Source organism: Wyeomyia smithii, chromosome 3 (assembly GCF_029784165.1).
Source record: "Wyeomyia smithii strain HCP4-BCI-WySm-NY-G18 chromosome 3, ASM2978416v1, whole genome shotgun sequence".
Taxonomy (NCBI): domain Eukaryota; kingdom Metazoa; phylum Arthropoda; class Insecta; order Diptera; family Culicidae; genus Wyeomyia; species Wyeomyia smithii.
Genome location: NC_073696.1, coordinates 193,979,967 through 193,999,821, shown reverse-complemented (window position 1 = coordinate 193,999,821; position 19,855 = coordinate 193,979,967). Strand labels below are relative to the sequence as shown.

General features: G+C 38.5%; 1 protein-coding gene across 3 annotated transcripts; it reads left to right on the top strand.

Moving 5' to 3' along the window:
* The first annotated feature begins 14,899 nt into the window (after positions 1–14,899).
* Positions 14,900–17,331, top strand: LOC129733235 (probable cytochrome P450 313a4). 3 transcript variants are annotated; one of them, XR_008729446.1, is made up of 7 exons: positions 14,900–15,276; positions 15,337–15,589; positions 15,648–15,774; positions 15,837–15,998; positions 16,057–16,480; positions 16,535–16,809; positions 16,859–17,331. XR_008729446.1 is itself a non-coding variant. In XM_055694912.1 (6 exons), the coding sequence occupies exons 1-6, from the start codon at positions 14,925–14,927 to the stop codon at positions 16,705–16,707; spliced, it is 1,491 nt and encodes a 496-aa protein (XP_055550887.1). In that variant the 5' UTR covers positions 14,900–14,924; the 3' UTR covers positions 16,708–17,331. The 3 variants fall into 3 exon arrangements, 2 of the variants coding, with proteins under 2 accessions (XP_055550887.1, XP_055550888.1); XM_055694912.1 differs by having other exon boundaries at positions 16,535–17,331; XM_055694913.1 differs by lacking the exon at positions 15,648–15,774 and having other exon boundaries at positions 15,788–15,998; positions 16,535–17,331.
* The last annotated feature ends 2,524 nt before the right edge of the window (positions 17,332–19,855 follow it).

Here is a 19,855-nt window from a genome sequence, read left to right as displayed (position 1 = left end):
AGCAAGGTATGTAGCATTGCCATATTTATAATTTAAATGCACCCAATGATATATTATGAGATGCGATAATTTTTATGCCCTAGTTGTTTATAAACAAACCTACTCGCTGGCAATTTTTTTTTTTCCAATATGGCCGACTCTGCTTTTGACATATCGTTACACCATGTCTTTATACATCATGATTACAATCACAAAATTTATCTTGATCAGACAAATGACGTTAAAATCAAATTACAAATCAGAGTAACTACCACTATTTCTCCTCGTAAAATGGAGCTACCAAGGCGATAACTGGAAACCACCACTCTGTTAGTTTACTACTGAAAATGCCTGACAAAGAAGGCTGATGATTTGAGACAACATAAAGCTCATTCAATGCGATGACAATTTACTTATTTCTATAATATTGTTGTCAAACTTTGGGAGTGTAGAAGTAACTAATATTACTGATATAACTGCGAATAGGATTCATTGGTAAAATCAAATGTACCATCTGACATAATTGTTAAACCGTTGTTCTTCATGCCTTCAACAAGTAATTTTACAATTTCAAGTTACCATCCTTTTATGAAGCTGATTGCATGTAATTTCACAGCACCTTTACTTCCTTGTCGTCAGTTTCCTGCACGCCAGACAATCATTGTCAGCCAGTGCGTGGAATCCAAGACAGGTGATAGAAAGTTAACCGGTTCGAATAAAATTTGCCATCTGTTTTCGTGGAAAAGATTCATTTGTAAGTAAACTGCACTGGTGGGTCGAGAGGGGAAGGGGAAAGGTGGCGATTATAGCATAGCCTGCATGTCCGTTGCGTTGGTATTGATGTTGATGCTGACGATGATGTTTAAACAAAACTTTCTTCTTGACCGCCGCACCCAGTTTCGAAAAGCCGGATTTGGACTTCTTTCTTCGGTGCGATAAAGCAGTGCCATTTTTACTAGCGATGCAGCTAACCGATTGCTGGCTTTTATTGTCACTTGATAAAAAAAATATTAGTTTTATGACGGTTAGACTTTCCGTTATCATTATTTTATATTTGCAAGTTAGATGGCAAAACTGATATCAGTCAGTTGATACCGTTAACGGTTTCAAATAGCATTAGGCAAAGTGTGTCAAATTTTAAGATAAATTATAATGAAAAAAATACTGCGAAACTAGCCACTTACTGTGTACAGAAACTGCACTTCATCACTCAGCTTAAACTTATTTCAAATTATCACAAGACATAGGAAGGTTACCAGCACCTGTTTCGCTGTAATTGATGCAATTGGTGTCACCCTCGAGTCAAATGGTTTCATTAGCATTCCTGCCGGCAGGCTGCCATGCCATGGTAGGCAAAGAGGCAAACAAGTGAGTGCATTTTAATTTGCGCATGCATTCGTTAGCCTTTCAACCTACTTAAACTGACTATAGCCACGATAGACTCAGCGTGTTTTTCCACTCTCGCTCGCGCGAAAGAGAAAAGAATGCGCCTCGCGACGAGGGCAGTCCGGGTAAACTCCCACCTGTGCGGAGCCCACAGCTTCAGCAAAAATTGTTCAGAGAAGAATTCAACAGCTTCGGGTTGGAAATTATAAGTCACAGAACGACAACCGTCGATATTTGGTGCTGAAGTATCAAACCATCCGCGACGAGTATGGCCTTGATGATCGAATCACGAAAGAATGTTAAATCCAATTACCATATATTCTGGTTTGTTATTTTTTAGCTGCGAAAACTGATATGCCAGCACGGTTTCTTCGCATTTAGATTGTATACATATGTTCATATTAGTATACGTTCAAAAATAACAACAGATTTTTTGCAAATGTATTCCATAAACCTCACCAGCGAGATTTCCTGTATCTCACACGAAAACGTAACAAAACACAAACTTGTACTTTCTGCTAAATATTAAAAAATGCTATGTCAAAGATTTGTTGATGTGTAGATACAAAAATATTGTTACTAGAGTACAGTGGTAGACACATTTCACTGATTCGCTAAATGCGTCGCTTATTTTCAATTAGCTGGGCGCAAGAGATAATATTTACAAAAATGGTGTGCAGCAATTGAAAGCTGTCTTTGATTTTCTGAATGTTTCGGTCGTATACCGTTGAATTCTTCTGATAGTTAGAGTTCGTTATTTCTCCCTTCACTGGACGAGTTTATGCCTCATTTTACACCGAAAGGTGCTTGTTAAAACGAATGTCTCCGATTTTTAGTCACGTTTTCACCTAAGGAATTCGATATTTTTTACTTCTTTGTTTGTTACGTACAAACAGCTGGCTACAAAGTATTGAGCACCGTTGGCTTGATATAAAATTTAAATCTTGAAACAATTAACACAATTGTTGTAGGCTGTACGCACAGATCTTAACGTGCATAATTCGACGATATTATGAAGCATTTATTTTATTCTATAATCATTAGAGATGACGGGTTTAATATTATTCAAACCCGTACCTTACTCGAACCCGATTTTTTTTCCAAGAACGAAACCCGACTCAAAGCCGAATTTATACCTGGGGTCAATATTTTGTACCAACTTGAGCTAAACCTTTGAACTACGAACAGTATTGGATTGTTACTGATTCTTGCAGATGCATGATATTAAATATTATTATCTTATTATTATGCTTATTTGAGATAGTCCCATATGGCCGGAACCTGCGGAATACCTGGCGCCCATATAGAGTATTCTAGCCTTCAATGTTAAACTATCGTAACACGCAGAGGACTTCCTTCTTTTGTGACCAACTTGTGGGATTAAAACAGAATTGACATAAAAATAAATTCGTCTGAGACGGCCTCGCCAAACACTAGCGCCGAAGGCCCTTTGAGCAAAAAGTCTTGGGACCTGCCTTGCGCGGAGTCATCTGCACCGTGAGTTACCGTCTAAAAAACGGCAACTTACAACTTGATTGTGCCGAAGGCCCTTAAATTCATAGGGTACTTCCAGGACAGTGTGGACATCACGATTGAAAGAATTTTTTAGAACGACGGTGTCTCCACACGTATATGGCGAGTATGCCATCGCAACGTTACTTAGAAGACTTTCGAACCAAAGGTGGCGAGGAAATCTGCATACCGACACCTGAGAAGAGAACTCAGGGTGTGAGGATGAAACTAAGAGAGTGATGCTGGGCTATTAACACTCCCCTAGACAACAACTCGGCCTGTTCCGGACCCACTAAGTCCCCTGCAGTATCCAGCTCTAATTTTCTCGAGACGACGGTTAAGTGTTACGTCGGGGAGTGGCTTTTGTGCTTGATACTCTTAAAACCTCCGAGCTAACTACCTGGAAAGTGGCAATTAGCTACCACGCGTATTGGTGGTTGACCCGTCACACACGCTGCAGCTCCAGGACAATCTGATAGGCGGCTGCACAAACAGCACTTCAGTTGCCCGGGTCGTCGCACATCCTCCGGACTAGGTTGTCTGAAGCAGTATCTGGCCCGCTAACTGCCATCATCCTTCAAACGTATGTAAGCTAATTTATGACGATTGTCAGCCCTCGCCGAGGGCCGCAATCCTAGTAAACAAGAGAGCTAATTTCTTTCCAATTACAGAACTCATTTCAAGAGACTTGACAGCAATCACGTTGGAGGCACCAACGACCCAAGGCAAAACTGAATTTTTGTATCGCGTCAGCATACTTTCCAGGTGACGTGAGAGAAGTTCCTCCACCAGAGGTCGCTAGATTGGTTTCTTACTGTAAGGAACAAAACAAAGCTTTTATAATTGGATGTGATGCAAACGCCCATCACACGATTTGGGCCAGCACAGACATCAACAACAGAGGTGAGTACCTTTTAGACTTTATATCATCACAAGGGATAGATATATGTAATAAGGGGGATAAACCAACTTTTGTAAATGTATTAAGACAAGAAGTTCTTGACCTTACACTATGTAGTCCGGTGATATCCGGCAGAATAAAAAATTGGCACGTATCAGATGAAGAATCTTTATCTGACCACAAGAAAATCTTATTTGATTATGAAGCAAATCAAGAACGCACTGAGTTCATAAGGGACCCCAGAAAAACAAACTGGGAGCTTTATAATTCAAAGCTAATGGTTGCTTTGAACAGCTTCGAAGGATGTTCCAAATCATACAGAGAGTTGGAAGAAAATTCCAAATATCTCTCAAATTTGGTAAGACTGTTGCCTTGATTGCTGCCCTGCAAAGACACGCTCTACAAATAGAGAAGTACCTCGGAAACTCTTCAACCGGGCTAAACAAACCCAACAGTGGGACGAATACAAGCAATCCCTCACCGCCTATAATAAAGAAATAAGAAGATCAAAAAGGATTCACTAGAGGCATACATGTGAAAACATTGAAAATACTCCAACAGCCGCCAGGCTGCTAAAAATCCTTGCGAAAGATCACTCAAATGAGTTGGGTACTCTAAGAAAAGAAGATGGTTCTTGTACTAGCTCTGCTAGAGAAATATTAGAGTTAATGATGAAAACACACTTTCCTGGGTCGATCATTAACTCAAGTGAAGACCAAAGTACATCTGTATCAAGTACTGGAAATCTTATAACCAGGACAGAAATTCACGAAACAGTTAATACGATGACTGGGCTAGAAAGAACTAGGGATGATGCAATTACTTTGGCCAACCAAATTTTTACCGAAAGTAGAGTTGAATGGGCAATAGACTCCTTTGAACCCTTCAAGTCACCTGGTAGAGACGGAATCTATCCGGTACTACTACAGAAGGGTAAAACAGTTCTGATGCCCATTCTAACACAACTCTTTCAATCCAGCTTAATTCTAAGCTATGTTCCGGAAGCGTGGCGACAAGTACGGGTTATTTTTATCCCCAAGGCCAACAAAAGGAATAAATCTTTGCCAAAATCCTTTAAGCCAATTAGCTTATCGTCAGTCGTTCTCAAAACAATGGAAAAAATAATCGGTGAGCAAATCAAATCATCATATCTTTTTAAAACTCCTCTTAGTAAACATCAATTTGCTTACCAGGAGGGGAAATCGTCGGTAACTGCACTCCATACTATAGTTACAAAACTAGAAAAATATTTTGCTGCAAAAGAAATTTCCCTTGCGGCGTTCCTTGATATTGAAGGGGCATTTGATAACTCGTCTCATGACTCAATGGCTGCTGCAATGGAGAAACGTGGTTTTGACAATTGCATTATTCATTGGATAAGCGAGATGTTATCAAAAAGAGAAATAGCAGCAAGCCTTGGTAGCTCTAATATAAGTGTAACAGCTATAAAAGGGTGCCCACAAGGTGGGGTGATATCACCTCTGCTGTGGTCATTAATAATTGATGATCTTCTAAAAAAATTGATGGAAGAAGGCTTTGAAGTAGTTGGATTTGCTGATGATATTGTCATTATTGTTCGTGGCAAGTATGATGATATCATCACAGACCGAATGCAAATTGCCTTAAACATTATTTCCTCGTGGTGCGATAGGGAAGGCTTAAATGTAAATCCTTCAAAAACCACTATCGTCCCATTTACACGTAGAAAAAAAACTAGGCTTAATGATATTAGGCTAAAAGGTGAGCTTCTTAAACTCTCAGATAACGTCAAATACCTTGGAGTAACTCTTGACAAAAAACTTAACTGGAATACACATCTAGAGCAGGCAATAAAAAAAGCTACAAATACTCTATGGATATGTAATAAAACTTTTGGTAAACAATGGGGACTCAAACCGAAAATGATCCATTGGATTTATTCGGCTATTGTGAGACCCAGAATTACCTATGCTTCACTAGTCTGGTGGACAAAAACAAGGGAGAAAGGTGCTCAAGATAAGTTCGAAAAACTTCAACGGCTAGCCACTCTCTCAATAACAAGTGCAATGAGAAGCGCACCCACCAAGGCATTGGAAGCTCTACTGTTTATGCTTCCACTGCATCAATTCATACAATTAGAAGCCGAAAAGAATGCCTTACGGATCAAAAGATCATTAAGGCTCTTTGAGGGTGATTTAACGGGTCATCTAGGTATTCTAAAAACTATTCGTATCAATCCCCTAGTGATCAACAATGAAGACCGGATGGAGAAAAGATACAATTTTGAAAGACGATTTCGAATGTTTAAACCTGAGCGTGATGTTTGGGAACGCGGTGGTCCTGATCTCCGCCCAGGATCAATCATTTTCTACATAGATGGTTCAAAAATGAACAATCGAGTGGGAGCAGGAGTAACTGGCCCAGGAATAGACCTGTCAGTTCCAATGGGCCAATGGCCAACTGTCTTCCAAGCTGAAGTCCAAGCAATACTAGAATGTTCTGAAATATGCCTACGCAGGAAATACAGACACTCAAACATTCGCATGATGTCCGACAGTCAAGCAGCGTTGAAGGCTTTGAAGTCTGCGACATGCACATCAAAACTAGTTTGGGAGTGTGTTCAATCACTCCAAACACTGGGTTGTAATAATCAAGTAGACTTATACTGGGTTCCTGGTCACTGTGGAATAGATGGGAACGAAATAGCCGATGAATTGGCAAGACTTGGATCGTCTCATCAGTTCATAGGACCAGAACCCTTCTGTGGTCTATCCGCTTGTTCCCTTAGAATGGAATTAAAAGCATGGGAAACTATGAAAGTGGAATCCAACTGGACAAACACCTTCATCGGTAGGCAGTCGAAACGTTTTATCACTCCGAACGTTTCTATGACTCGTAAAATACTGGATCTTTCAAAAAAAGATCTAAGCACGTATACTGGTTTAATAACAGGGCATTGTCCGAGCCGTTATCATTTGAAGGTTATGAAAAAACTTCAAGATGATACATGTCGAGTATGTGGCATGGAAAAAGAAGACTCGGAACATCTGTTATGCCGATGTCCGGCAATTTTTATCAAAAGATATAAGTTCTTCGAGAGAGGTCTTCTGGAACCCTCTGAAATCTGGAGAACAAATCCCAGTACGGTTGTGCGCTTCATACGAAGTATAATACCGGACTGGACTAATGCTATTGGCCAGACTATAACGACCACTTCCAATAGTGATACGTTATCCTGACTAAGCAAAATTAAAAAGGAGGAATATGTCACAAAATATCAAAAAAATGGTCGCAGTGACGAAAATACCCAACACGGAAAAAAAAACTGCCATCATGCGTCGTATGACACTGTACGGTACGCACTCGCAATCCTCAGCCACATAAGCCGTAGATACTCTCCAGTTTACCACGGTACCTGTTAATATCTAGAGCTCTGGACCACACTGGCCCACCATACCTAAGTATGGACGAAACCACACTGGCAAGAAGTTTTCGCTTGCTGCCATACACCGCTGAGCTATTGGACATCATACGAGATAATGCTGCAATAACCGATGAGGCTCTCCTACAGGCATAGTCGATGTAGCTAAAGGAGCAACAGTCTGCTAGCTTCATAGCGGCACAGAGCCTCCTGTTGAACTACAAGTACGGCAAAGCACGCATGCAGCAGGTTTGCAACAAGCTCTTTAACACGGGCGCGATAGGCTCTGATGCAAAGGAAGGAAAGGTGCGTTCGGAGACTTCTTCAGGAATAACGAAGAAGATTCTGCCGAATCGCCGAATCGTAAGAGGAGTCTCTGACCAGTCGCAACCCTCAAAGCCGCATTCCGCCGCCAACGGGAGCCTATTGCTAGAGATGAACAGACAGCCTTTCACTCAGCTTCACGTCCGATAAATGACACGTCGACCCTGACGTAAGCAGCCTACGCAGTCTGCGCTTTTCTTGATATTGTGAAAGCTTTCGACAACACGTCCTTTGCATCTTTTTACGCGATTCTACAAGATAGAGGTGTCTGCAATACCATTATGGGCTGCATACAAGCAATACTTTCGATCTGTCACAGGGAGGAGTTCACTCTCTGCTGCTATGGTCACTAGTGGTAGACGTTCTTCTCAACAAACATGTTGACTACGAAGTCATCGGTTATGCTAATGACGTTCGTTATTGTTCGGGGAGAATGTGATGCAATTCTTTCCAGTCTTATGCAAACGACTCTTAACACCACTTCTCAGTGGTCCTCAGAAGAAGGGGTGAACATTACCCCCAATAAAATGGTGATCATCCTTTACCAAGCGAAGGATGCATTCATTCACTGCCCCGCTACTAAACGTGGAACGACTGAATTTTAACAATGAAACTAAATACTTTGGAATTTCCCTTAATAAAGGGATCCACGGACCAGGTATTCGCTTTGACGGTGTTGCTGATATTTGTTTGGTTTTTGGGTGCGAAAAAGAAGGAAGGAAATATTTTTGCTTTTGTCATCACGCACATTTTGACAATTACATATGAGAGTTCAGGTAGGTGCGAACAGCCTTCAAAATCTCTTTCTACGCGAGTAACCCGAATAAAGGCCACTAGTTATTTCCCGTTTCCAATGTTTCGACACTAAGTCTATGTAATTCGAGTGTACCGAACCGAGAAGGACGCTCAAAATCATTTTCACTAGTCTAATCGAATCTTATGAAATCAATTGAAACAGTTTGTTCGTCGATAAACAACAATTTAGCCAGAACGTAACAGCGACATTATTTTTTACTTTTGCAAGTAGGTAAAAGAGATATCTAAGCCTTTCTGCAATCGATTCCATATAACACGATAACTTTTTTCTTTTACAGAAATTCGCCATCACAGAACATTAACTTCGTGAATCAGGAAGATCTGAAGTGATTATAAAGTACTCAGAGTTGCCAATAAAATTTTTGATTGAACTGAAAGAATTCTAACAAAAAACTTGAAGAAACTGGATTCGACATAAATTCAACAAACAGCAAACAAGTTAATTGTGAGAGAGTTTTTCTGTGATGGTTACTGAATCCAGCAACAGTTTTTAAATACAGCAACTAAAGAGATAACACTTCGTAAAAAAATTACTCATTTTTATTTAAACTGTTTTGTTTTGAGCTATTAACGAAATTTATGGACTAGAAAAATTCCCTTGACAGCAGCAAAATTCAAAATTATGCAATCAATCTATCTCAAATATACTTTATCTTTCAACAAAAGTACTTCTGCAACCTTGGTACAAGACACTATTGATATACTGCGAAATATTTCCAACATTCATTATTACGAAGTATTTATCGTTGCATTTTTGGGCACCCCTCTATTTATATCATGGCTCATTGACGTTATATCGAGCCTTTGGCATCCCTATACCGAGTAACAGTGAATGACAATAAACTCATGTCCTGGGCTCAAATTAATTTGTGCCCGCTGTCAGCAGTAAGATAAAGATGTATGAAAAGAAGCGGTGATGTGCTATCTCGTTTACATATATGTTGAGATGTTAGCCCTTGAAACATGGCGTGATGCCAAAGGGGTGCTTTAACTCTAATATTTATTTAGGCCCAACCGCGTAGCATAACGGGGCCGAATATATTTTGGAGTAGGGAAAAGCCAGCTTGAGTAGAGCCTGTATCCCGACTGCTCCTCCTCAAACAGGCATAAAAACCCTCTCATCTTTTCTCTTTTAAAAATACAATTTAAAAATACATGTCATTTAAGCCTACGACTAACATTAACATCAAAGTTTTTCTCTTTATAACTAAATACTAATCCTTACTACTATTCGTTGAGGGTGATGGTTCCTTATCTCTTTGAAATCAAAATCTAAGTTCGGTGGATCATGTCTCTCAAAAAGAAGCGATGATTCATGTTTCTATAAAAAAGATGAACGAAAGAAAGAAGAAAAAAAGAAAACGGAATTAGCGTGAAACTTTTCAAGATTGTTGTGTTGGGAGAAATTAGGAGAAAAAGCATAGATATAATCGAATTCGATACTTGATATCTCTTAAAAAGTCGTAAATGGGTATTACAAGCGCGGGGTTGCGGCTAGCAAGCACATCCCGTATTTGCATTGTAAACGTCACTTTCTGTTTCCGAAGAGAATCCATAAGCTTGGCCCTTGCTCTGTGGTACTTAGGGCATACGAAGACTATGTGGTCAATATCTTCGTACCCTCCACATTCGCACAGATTACTATCGACTAAGTTTATTCGATAGAGGTGTGCGTTTGCAACATAGTAATTGGACATTAGGCGCGAAATAACTCGAATGAAATCACGAGTTAAATCTAACCCTTTGAACCAAGCTTTTGTAGACACTTTGGGCGAGATCGAGTGCATCCATCGCCCAAGGTCGTCTTTATCCCATTTTTCCTGCCAGTTTTCCAGAGCCAGTTGTCGGGGCAGATGAAAATACTCGGTATAGGTGATCGGTCTATCAAATATATCTCCATCTATGGCACCTTTTTTTGCTAATAAATCAGCTTCTTCATTGCCTGGGATTGAGCAATGAGAGGGGACCCACACAAAGCAGATAATGAAAGACCGATCAACCAGCACTTCTAATATCCGTCTAATTTCCGGAAGGAAATAGGACGGGTGCTTGACCGGTTTAATCGATCGGAGAGCTTCGATAGAACTGAGGCTGTCCGAGAAGATGAAGTAATTGTCTGGTGTCTTGAGCTCGATAATTCGCAGCGAATTGTGTATGGCAGCTAATTCAGCTACGTATATGGAGCAGGGCTGTGCCAGTTTGCGAGATATGCGATGATCTGTGTTGAAAACGCCATATCCGGAATGTCCATCCATCACAGATCCGTCCGTGAAAAAGGAATTCTGTTTTGGGAGGTGGCCAAATTTTGCCGAAAATATTGATGGCACAACTGTTGGTTTGAGGTGATCGGGAATTCCATGGATTTCTTGTTTCATCGTCAAATCAAATACAACAGAAGAATTGTTGAGCGATGTTGAAATCTCACGGGATGGAGCAACAACCGAAGGGTTTATCTCCATGGACATGAACCGCTGGTATACTGACATACAGGGTTTCTGAACAACTTCCAAATATTTCTCATAGTTCGCAATAAGCATTGGATTTGCTATTTCCGATCTAATGAGGAAACGAAAAGCCAACTCAAACAGCCTCTCTTTGAGTGGTAGTATTCCAACTATGACCTCTAGGGACATGGTATGTGTCAACTGCATGCAGCCTAGAGCGATACGCAAACAACGGTATTGTATCCTCTCTAGCTTCAGCATGTGTGAAGCTGCGACACCTCTGAAGCATATGCTGCCGTATTCTATAACGGGCAGAATCGTGGTTTGATAGAGTCGTATCAAATCCTCTGGATGGGCTCCCCATGATGTTCCTGTTACCATCCGAAGAAAATTGATCCTTGGTTGGCATCTTTGCTTCAGGTGATTGATATGTTTTTCCCATGTGCACTTATAGTCATACCATACTCCGAGATATTTAAAGCTAGGTGACTGGGTGATGGGTCTTCCGGACAGAACTAGCTCCAAACGGGGTGGTGGTCGCTTTTTTGAGAAGACAACCATCTCCGTTTTTTCAAGCGAGAACTCAATTCCAAGACAGCTGGCCCAACTGGTCAGATTATCTAGCGTTTTTTGCAGGCTGTTTTTCATATCTACAGCCAGAGACGCCGTGACTGATACTACGCAATCGTCAGCTAACTGACGCATTGTGCAGCCGTCCGTCAAGCATGTGTCGATGTCACTGATGTAGAAGTTGTACAACAGCGGACTCAGACAAGAGCCTTGGGGGAGACCCATGTAGCTTGTTCGTGTATCGTTGGAGGGTTGACAATTGACAGATGAACGATATACAGTCAGGTTTTTTTTACGCGGGGGATACGTACCTCGTAAATTTCGAAAAAAGTCCTCACATAATTAATGGATGACGCCTTAGTCCAAAAATCCGCGTAAAAAAACACGTAATTAAAAAATCCGCGTTAAGTAGTCCAGTAAGAAGGGCTTTAGAAAAAACCCGAGACGCTCTAGAACCAGTATTTGAAAATTGTCCTTTTTGACTGTCATTCGGGATCATTCGGAGGGCGGAGGGTATTTTTAGGACTAAGTTTTTTACTAACTAAACAATTAAACGTTCCTGGTTCCAAACCCACATTAATTCAAAAATTCACGAAACATTTTTGAATTAGGGCGGTATCGCGTAAAAAAAACGCGTTAATTCAAAAATCCGCGTAAAAAACCTCGTAATTTGAAAAATCCGCGTAAAAAAACTCGTAAAAAATCAGCGTATAAAAAAACCGCGTAAATAAATCTGACTGTATATCAATATGTATCTACCGATATCGAGTAACATTATCGAAATATTTTTCATAAAAATAAAGGTGTCTAGCCCCTAGGCTGCAACATTTTCTTACGTAACATCAGTAGAGTTTAAATTTCAATTATTTCTTATTTATTAGTAATCTCTTGAAAACTGATTAATTTTTAAACTGTTACGCAACAGAAAACAACCTAAGGATTTTTTTCATGATCTGGTATGACCTATTTGTTTGTTTTTATCTCAACCATGCCATGCAGTTCTTAATTTGGCCGTGTTTCGTGTGAGAAGATAAAATACTGAAAATGCTGTGAGGAATAAAAAAATATTTAAAAATAATATATCAATCTAAAAAACCTTCAAAAATATGTATTTTCAAATATCAATCGGAGCTTGAGTGAAAAAAAACTGGATAAAACTGGAACATATAGAAAAAAATTGGAAAATTTTGGGATTAAACTGTTTGACTGGATGGAATCCATGAATTGGAACAATGGCAACTCTGGTTGTACTAGACTGGACAAAAACAAAACTTAACCTTGAGGTTCACCTACTCTGACAGGAAATCTATCAGATTTGGCATTCTAGTAGACAATCTGACAAGTTCGATCAGTCCAAGTTTTGACGTAGAATTACGACTCACTTCAGTGGGATGGCAATCCAAAAAACTGAGGATGCAGTAAAACGGCCGAATAAAATATTTCATATTTCTAGTGCTTACTATAGAGAACAAATTACTCTAGTTAATGAATTATCTTTTTTTACATTTTTCATAGTTAAGTGGTTAAAAATCCAATCATTTCCCCAGAACAGCTGACACTAGAGTATACAAATGATTTAACATTGTAAACGATTTTTTGTTGTTATTGTTGCTTTCTTCGATCGAGTGCACAACGACACACCCACCGATAATATAACTCTCAGTAAACACGTATAAATGATAGCATGCGGAAATTTAGTCTCTATCCTATTACAAAGACGGTGTACGGAACATTCAGTTCTCTTTAACTACGGGCGCGGCAGTGAAAGGTAACGTCGTAAGAAGCAGGATTTTTTGACGTAGAGCTACTGTTGTGTCGTTGTAAAAATAGAAATTAGGTTGAAAAAATCAGTTTAATGGAGCACCTTTCTTTGCTGTGCCGCGTCTGCAGGCACGACACAGACTGGCTTTGGTAACGATCACGCAAGTCTTTAAGATTTATCAGCAACAGCTGTCGATTCTGAGTGTGATGTGACATTCCTTTCGGTCGCAACAATAACGCCTGCAAATCAGTGTGTGTAGTTGATAGAGGAGAGCAATAGAATAAGCGACAGTGGAATGTGAAGGATTATATGTTCTGGGACAGTATCACCGTACCAGTAGCTTGATTAGACAAAACACCATACTGGAGACAAGGAGATTATTCTTTGCCAATATTTTTCATTTTGGCAAAAAGTTTAAGGTTAACTATTTAAAAAGTGAAAATCATACGGATTCGACTGTTTATAATTTTCTGCAAAACTTAACAACAATTTGCCATGGAGGTAGTGGAGGACGTTCGTCGCGCCAAATTATGGTTCAAGCCCAATAGTTTGGCTATCAATCAAGATGTGTACCAGTAACAATGTTTGGAAAAAAATTTGAATCCATTTCTTTAAAAACACCATGCCGATGGAAGGTATGTGTTTTGGTTAGCTACGGCTTCATCATATTACGCCAAAAAACACAAACGTTCCTGAACAACCACCATTCGACCCCATTTTTGCCAAATATGCGCAACCCAACTAATCTGCTTAAGGGTCTTCCGATCGAAGATTCATCTGGAATTTTCAGTTTCTTGATGTACAAAAATAACTGGAGAACAGCGAACTGCAAACAGTAGATTTATACAATCAAGAGAAAAGTCAACGTGAAGGTCGCACAATGCATTTGTTTCGGCATCTTGAAAAAGCTTCGCAAGAAAGTCGGTTACAAACCTTTCTCAAATGTTCGTTTTTTTCGTTGATAATGAGTCTATCGACATATTGAATAGATCGTTTTCCCTTTGAGCACATCTACCTTTTTTGCGACAGTAGAAAAAAATTCAAAATTTAAGTTGTCTCCTGTTACGCGTTCACTAAAATATATTTATTTGATTATACGAACAGTTGTACTATTAAAAATCATCAACCTTGTTGAAACGCAGATTTCAACCAATCAGAGCTGAGTTGAAGCTCGCTTACCCTCACACGATCGTCAGAATACTATGCCTAGTTAGTCGGGAATGCACTCTTTGAGTTCGTTTCTAATTATCACCTCTTCGTAGCCACTCCCTAAATTCAAATATTTCAGTGCAATTTGTATTAAACAAATGACAGCGTATAAATTAACTTCATTCTTGTTCAGGACCTGGCAGCGAGAGAAACCATGCAGTTGCGCACTTACTTTTTCTGCTGTTCATTGTCGTCACTGATACCAACCAGAGATATATCGATAAGCAATTTCTCCTTTGTCGCAATTTTGCATATGCTAGAGGCATTAAAATTACCAGGAATGGTTTTTAAGCTACATTTTTTTTAGAGCAACTTTTTTTCGCTTGTGTCGACCAGTGTAATTTTAAGTGTAAAATTTCAATCGTTCATACCCATATCATCGCAGCTGTAGACCACAGAATATGTGTGTTTTGCAGGGCACGTTAACCAATTTCACCTTTGTCGTGACAAATGTGATCCAGTATTATCATCATTAGCTCGATGAAGTGCCTATAATGACTAATCGAAGCATGATCAATTAACTGCCTTCTTAGCTAAGATCTAGTATAAGTATATATCTACTTTCATCCATAGATCAGTCTGATCGTGGAGCCACGCTCTGCCATTTCTCATGAAGTAACAATGATCGCGGAAATCCTTGTCCTAGTGCTAATAGTAGTGAGTGTTAAGTATTATGCAAATTTTCGTCGGCACATGTCTTTCGCAAAGGATTTACACACGGTGCAACCATGCTACCCGATTATTGGAAACATAATGAAAATACTGTGGAAGAACGACGAAGATCGATTTCACGGTTTAATGGAAGGGTTCAGGCACCCTTCGAAACTCTTCAAATTCTGGTTGGCCTTTATCCCGTTGCTCACTACCAACGATCCGGGTATGATTCAAAAAATTTTAACTCATCCCCAATGCATGCAGAAGCCATATATTTACAAGCTGATAGAAAGCAAGTTCGGTTTGCTAGTGGCAGATGGTAAGCAAAGTATAGTGCGAGGAAATTCATGCAACATGTAAATGAGAATCAAATCTGTAGATCCAATATGGAAACGTCAACGAAAAGCCTTGAATCCGACATTCAACCTTAAGGTTCTGAACGGATTTATTCCCGTTTTTGACAAACATGCTCAGAGCTTAGTCAATGAACTTTTTCAAAAACCAATAGGAAAGAAGGTTCAATTTACAGAAATGGTGACACGGTGCACGTTAGGGATGGTTTGTGCTACAACAATCGGTTTAAACATCTATGAAGACGCAAACATGGACAGGATTCCCCACTTGTTTGATAAGTGAGTATTGAATGTTTTTAAAGTTTGAGCCTCACCTTTTGATCGAGATATACTATAGAGTTTGGGAGCTTGTATCGGCAAGAATATTGAATCCTTTCATACATATGAAATCAATTTATCGACTGACTAAGAATTGTAAATTGGAGAAAGCATTACGACAGGAACATGCCAAGCTTATTGATGAGGTACTTGGCAAAGATTTTTCAGGTTTACCACACTCAACCAAATAAACAAAACTAAACTGCAGGTTTTCCAAGATGCCAAGATTCAGAGAGCAAAACGAGAGGATGCAAATTCCGATGGTTACAGAAAACCGAACATTTTTATTGACCAGCTGTTGGATCTACATTACAAGAAAATTTTTAACGACATCGAAGTATCTGACAATGTTACCACAATGATCATGGCAGTAAGTTTCTAACGTTTGAGTCGCACTTCTTGAATAAGCACATTCAGTTCTAATACAGGGCAGTGACACCTCCGGTACTGAATTGGGAATCATTGCTCAGCTTCTGGCTATGTACCCACATCTTCAGGATAAAGTATATCAGGAAATTAGAAGAGTGTTTCCGACGAATGACGAACTGCACTTCACACTAGAAAATTTAGGACAACTGCAATACATGGAAAAGTTCATCAAAGAAGCTCTCCGTCTTTTTCCAATAGCTCCGGTAATTTTGCGACAAGCAACGAGCGATGTTGTATTAGATGGACTCCGAATTCCGTCTGGCACAATATTAACAGTCTGCATATATAATCTTCACCGACGAAAGGATATCTGGGGACCTGATGCGGAAGAGTTTAATCCAGAAAATTTCACCCCTGAACGAATCAAAAGCAGACATCCCTTTGCCTATCTACCATTTAGTGGTGGCAATAGGAACTGTATTGGTATGTAGAATGTGCCTTTTTATGACGGTGACTAATCCATTGTATTTTCTATAGGTTATCGTTATGGGATGATTAGTATGAAGATTATAGTTGTGCATTTGCTGTTGAACTTTAAATTGAAAAGTGATCTAACCTGTCACAGGGAACTGCGAGTAAAGTTTAATACTTTGCTAAAGTTATCTGTAGAACCGGGTCTTGTTTTGGAACATCGAAACGACCAGTTTTGATCCGGAAAGAGGCTGGAATATTCTTTTAAGAGGAGGACGCTGATTTCTTTCCAGCAGCCATCAATCTAATTGAGCCACACTGTGCCTAAGAATTCGAGAACGGTGGAGTAAAGAACATTCTTTTAACTTCTTACAAAATTAACTGCTTTAGTTTTAGGCAGTATTTTTGTTTTCACTAAATATTTAAACTATTGTGTACGTGTGATGTTGGGTGGATGAAGTGGATATGGATGGGGGATAGTGGATGAACAAGTAGATAAGGTCGTATATACATATGCATCTTGTTGTATTATAAAGACAAAGTCGTCTGTTTCTAGAAATGATTGACCATCTCAAAACTGGTGTAGATAAAAAATATCTTGATTAAAGGTTTTTTTTCCTTAATAGAAGTGTAAACACATGGTGATTCCACATGTAAAAGACCAAACCATCACAAAGTTGTTTGATTAGGTTTTTAAGAGTTAAAAAGAGAGCTGGGGTATTAAAAGATGAAAATCTCAAATTAGAATCCTATATGTGTATTGTGTGATTATTTGAATAATAACTTAATCTGGCGGGCCCTGCCCATCAGTCATGCGAAGAATTATATCAAAATGATGAAAAAAATATCTGCGAGTGTAGATGACCAACAAAATTACATAATATTATTGATATAAGTTAAAACAGGCTTAATATTGTAAAATATAATAAAGAGTAAATATTCAAAAAATGTTTTTATTATTCTCCCTAGCGTAACTGTCAAGACTTTATTCAACTTGATTGAATTAATTCCCTAGTTAATGTGTTTCTACTGTACCTTCTAGACATTTTCGGCCCGACTGAGCAGGGCGTGAAGGTGCTGTAATTTCGAAAGTCAAGGTTCAGACTTCTTTTAACACCTCGGCGATCATATGCTTCTCGTTCCGTAAAAGCCGGTATTAACTGCACCTCTAGAACAATAAATCCACTCAAAAATTTAAACCAAACTTAATGCAGCAAACTGTTCAGCGTAGTGGTGAAATGAACCATTAAAGTCGGTTTAAAATAAGCAACCGTGAACTGGTAAAATGAAAAATCTTCTCCCGGATGACACGCACTACAAACGACACTCCCGCGTAGATGGGCTAATATCGTGAGACCTGAACTGAACTTGGGAAGTTAGTTTAATCACCCTAACATTGTTGTCTACAGTCTTCTTGGTTCTTTCGCTTTTAACAATTTCTCACTGGCGGGGGAATAACTGCGGTGCTAATGATCATCATAATGCGTTTTTGAATTATGGGAATTCATAGCGAGCTAATTAGAATTGAATGCAAACACGTGGTCCTCTCTGTCAAAATGCGGAAACCTCTGGTTGATTCGAAGTATAACATTCTAATGGTGGTTGTGAGCAGGGTCGTGCGTACGGAAGAGGTTTTGGGGGATTTCATTCTAAAACTGATTACTTAAAAAACTAATTGCTTACTAATTAAATAAAATTTAGACAGTTGAAATAGTTAACAAAATATTAAAAAAAAATATTATCAATAGAACAAAATCGCGCGAAAGGACTATAGTCGAGTATTGACCATTTTTTATTTGAAAGAAACTTTGTACCTACACGTATTTGGCTTAGCAAACTGAGTATTTTTCACAGATGCAGAGAATTTTTAGACCCACGAGTTATTTTCTGAAAGGGCGTATGCATTTTGGCATAGGTTCTATTCAACGCATGGTAGCTCAGAAACCTTTGGTTGTATAGAAAAACTGTTTGAGAATAAGTTGTAGAGAATTAATAATGCATCATTAAAATATATACACTGTGAAAAAAAAATTATTTTGACTAAAATTATTTGAAATAAACACTAACTTTCAATTTAAAAAAAAGAGTTGGAGTTTTGTTTTGTTTTTTTTTTTTAAGAAACTTGAAGTTATTATGTTGAAAGGGTCCAGGATGAAGAAATGGAAATCATTTTTTTATGGAATATCAAACTTTTTAGAATGAAACTAATTTCAACATTTTTCAATTTTTTTTTGTGTTCTTATGATTTTAAAAGATTCAAACAGTCATTCAAAATCAAAAAGCTCTTGGTAGATAACATTCTGAATGCATCGGTTTTCGAGTTATTCTGAAATTAAGCTCGAAAAACTTTAAATATTAAGGCAAATACATACACGTTTTTTTTATTTGTCCGTGGTTCTTCAACAAAAACCATGAGTCTATTGGAATGTATAATCAATATTACACAATTCATTTTTTGGCAACAAGACGATTGGGCGAACGGTTCTCAAGAAAAAGGTTAAAATGTTCCAAATGATTTGTTGATATATTAAGTAAATATTCATTTATTAAGTTTTATTAAGGGGTTATATACCTTTTTGGTCGAAAAAACTGAGGGAAATTTTAATTTTTTTTTATGTGCATAGCACCATTTTTATTGCATCAAAGTGGTATTTTTCTGAAAGTACAGTTTATCAACAACAACAAAATACGTTTGATTTTGGAGCACGGCCATTGGTTAAAAATTACCCTGTAATATTTTCGCGTAATTCGAGTGAATTCTGCTGGATTTATGGAAAAAGAGTCTGCAGTTTAAATTGACATAATAGTTCAAGTTTGTATTGTGTGAAGTTGGCATGAAAAAAGAACGATGTCATGTGAAAATCGTCCGGCAAAATGTGTTTTATTTTTCTGTTTTTTTTTTTTTTTTTTTTTTTTTGTAAGCCAACATCCAACGAAGAAAAAAATGTCAAAGTGTTACGTCATACAGTGGCAAGTGAACCTATGTAAAGCTAAGTATTCTGCTTTTATTCGTTCAATTATTGTTTCATATAACTAGCGCCAGTTAGAAAAAAATGTTTCAATAAGAAAGCGCTAGAAAGATAAATCTAATTGAAAAATTTTGCTGTAACACTTGCATTGACTGACTGTAGGGATGTGCAAGTTGTTACGTGTTAATCGATATTTCTTCGATATATACACAGGAAAAAAAAAATATTTTAATTTTAAAAGGGAAATAAATCTACAAGCAGTAAGTGTTATGTTTAGTTTTTGCGTTTCAAGCGTCTCGTGTGAGCAGTGCACTGACGTCGGCAGGGATACTTTAAATACCCTGCCTGCGTTGTCAATTAGCCGTTTTGAAAATAATTGGTCTATTTATTTGTTTATTTTTTTGGTAGATGCCAATCT

Excerpts from the sequence above, each read along its gene's own strand:
- LOC129733235 (XM_055694912.1), top strand. The coding sequence starts at position 14,925 with ATGATCGCGGAAATCCTTGTCCTAGTGCTAATAGTAGTGAGTGTTAAG. Across the intron at positions 15,999-16,056 it reads TTACCACAATGATCATGGCA|GGCAGTGACACCTCCGGTAC; the intron begins GTAAGTTTCTAA and ends GTTCTAATACAG. Across the intron at positions 16,481-16,534 it reads TGGCAATAGGAACTGTATTG|GTTATCGTTATGGGATGATT; the intron begins GTATGTAGAATG and ends TATTTTCTATAG.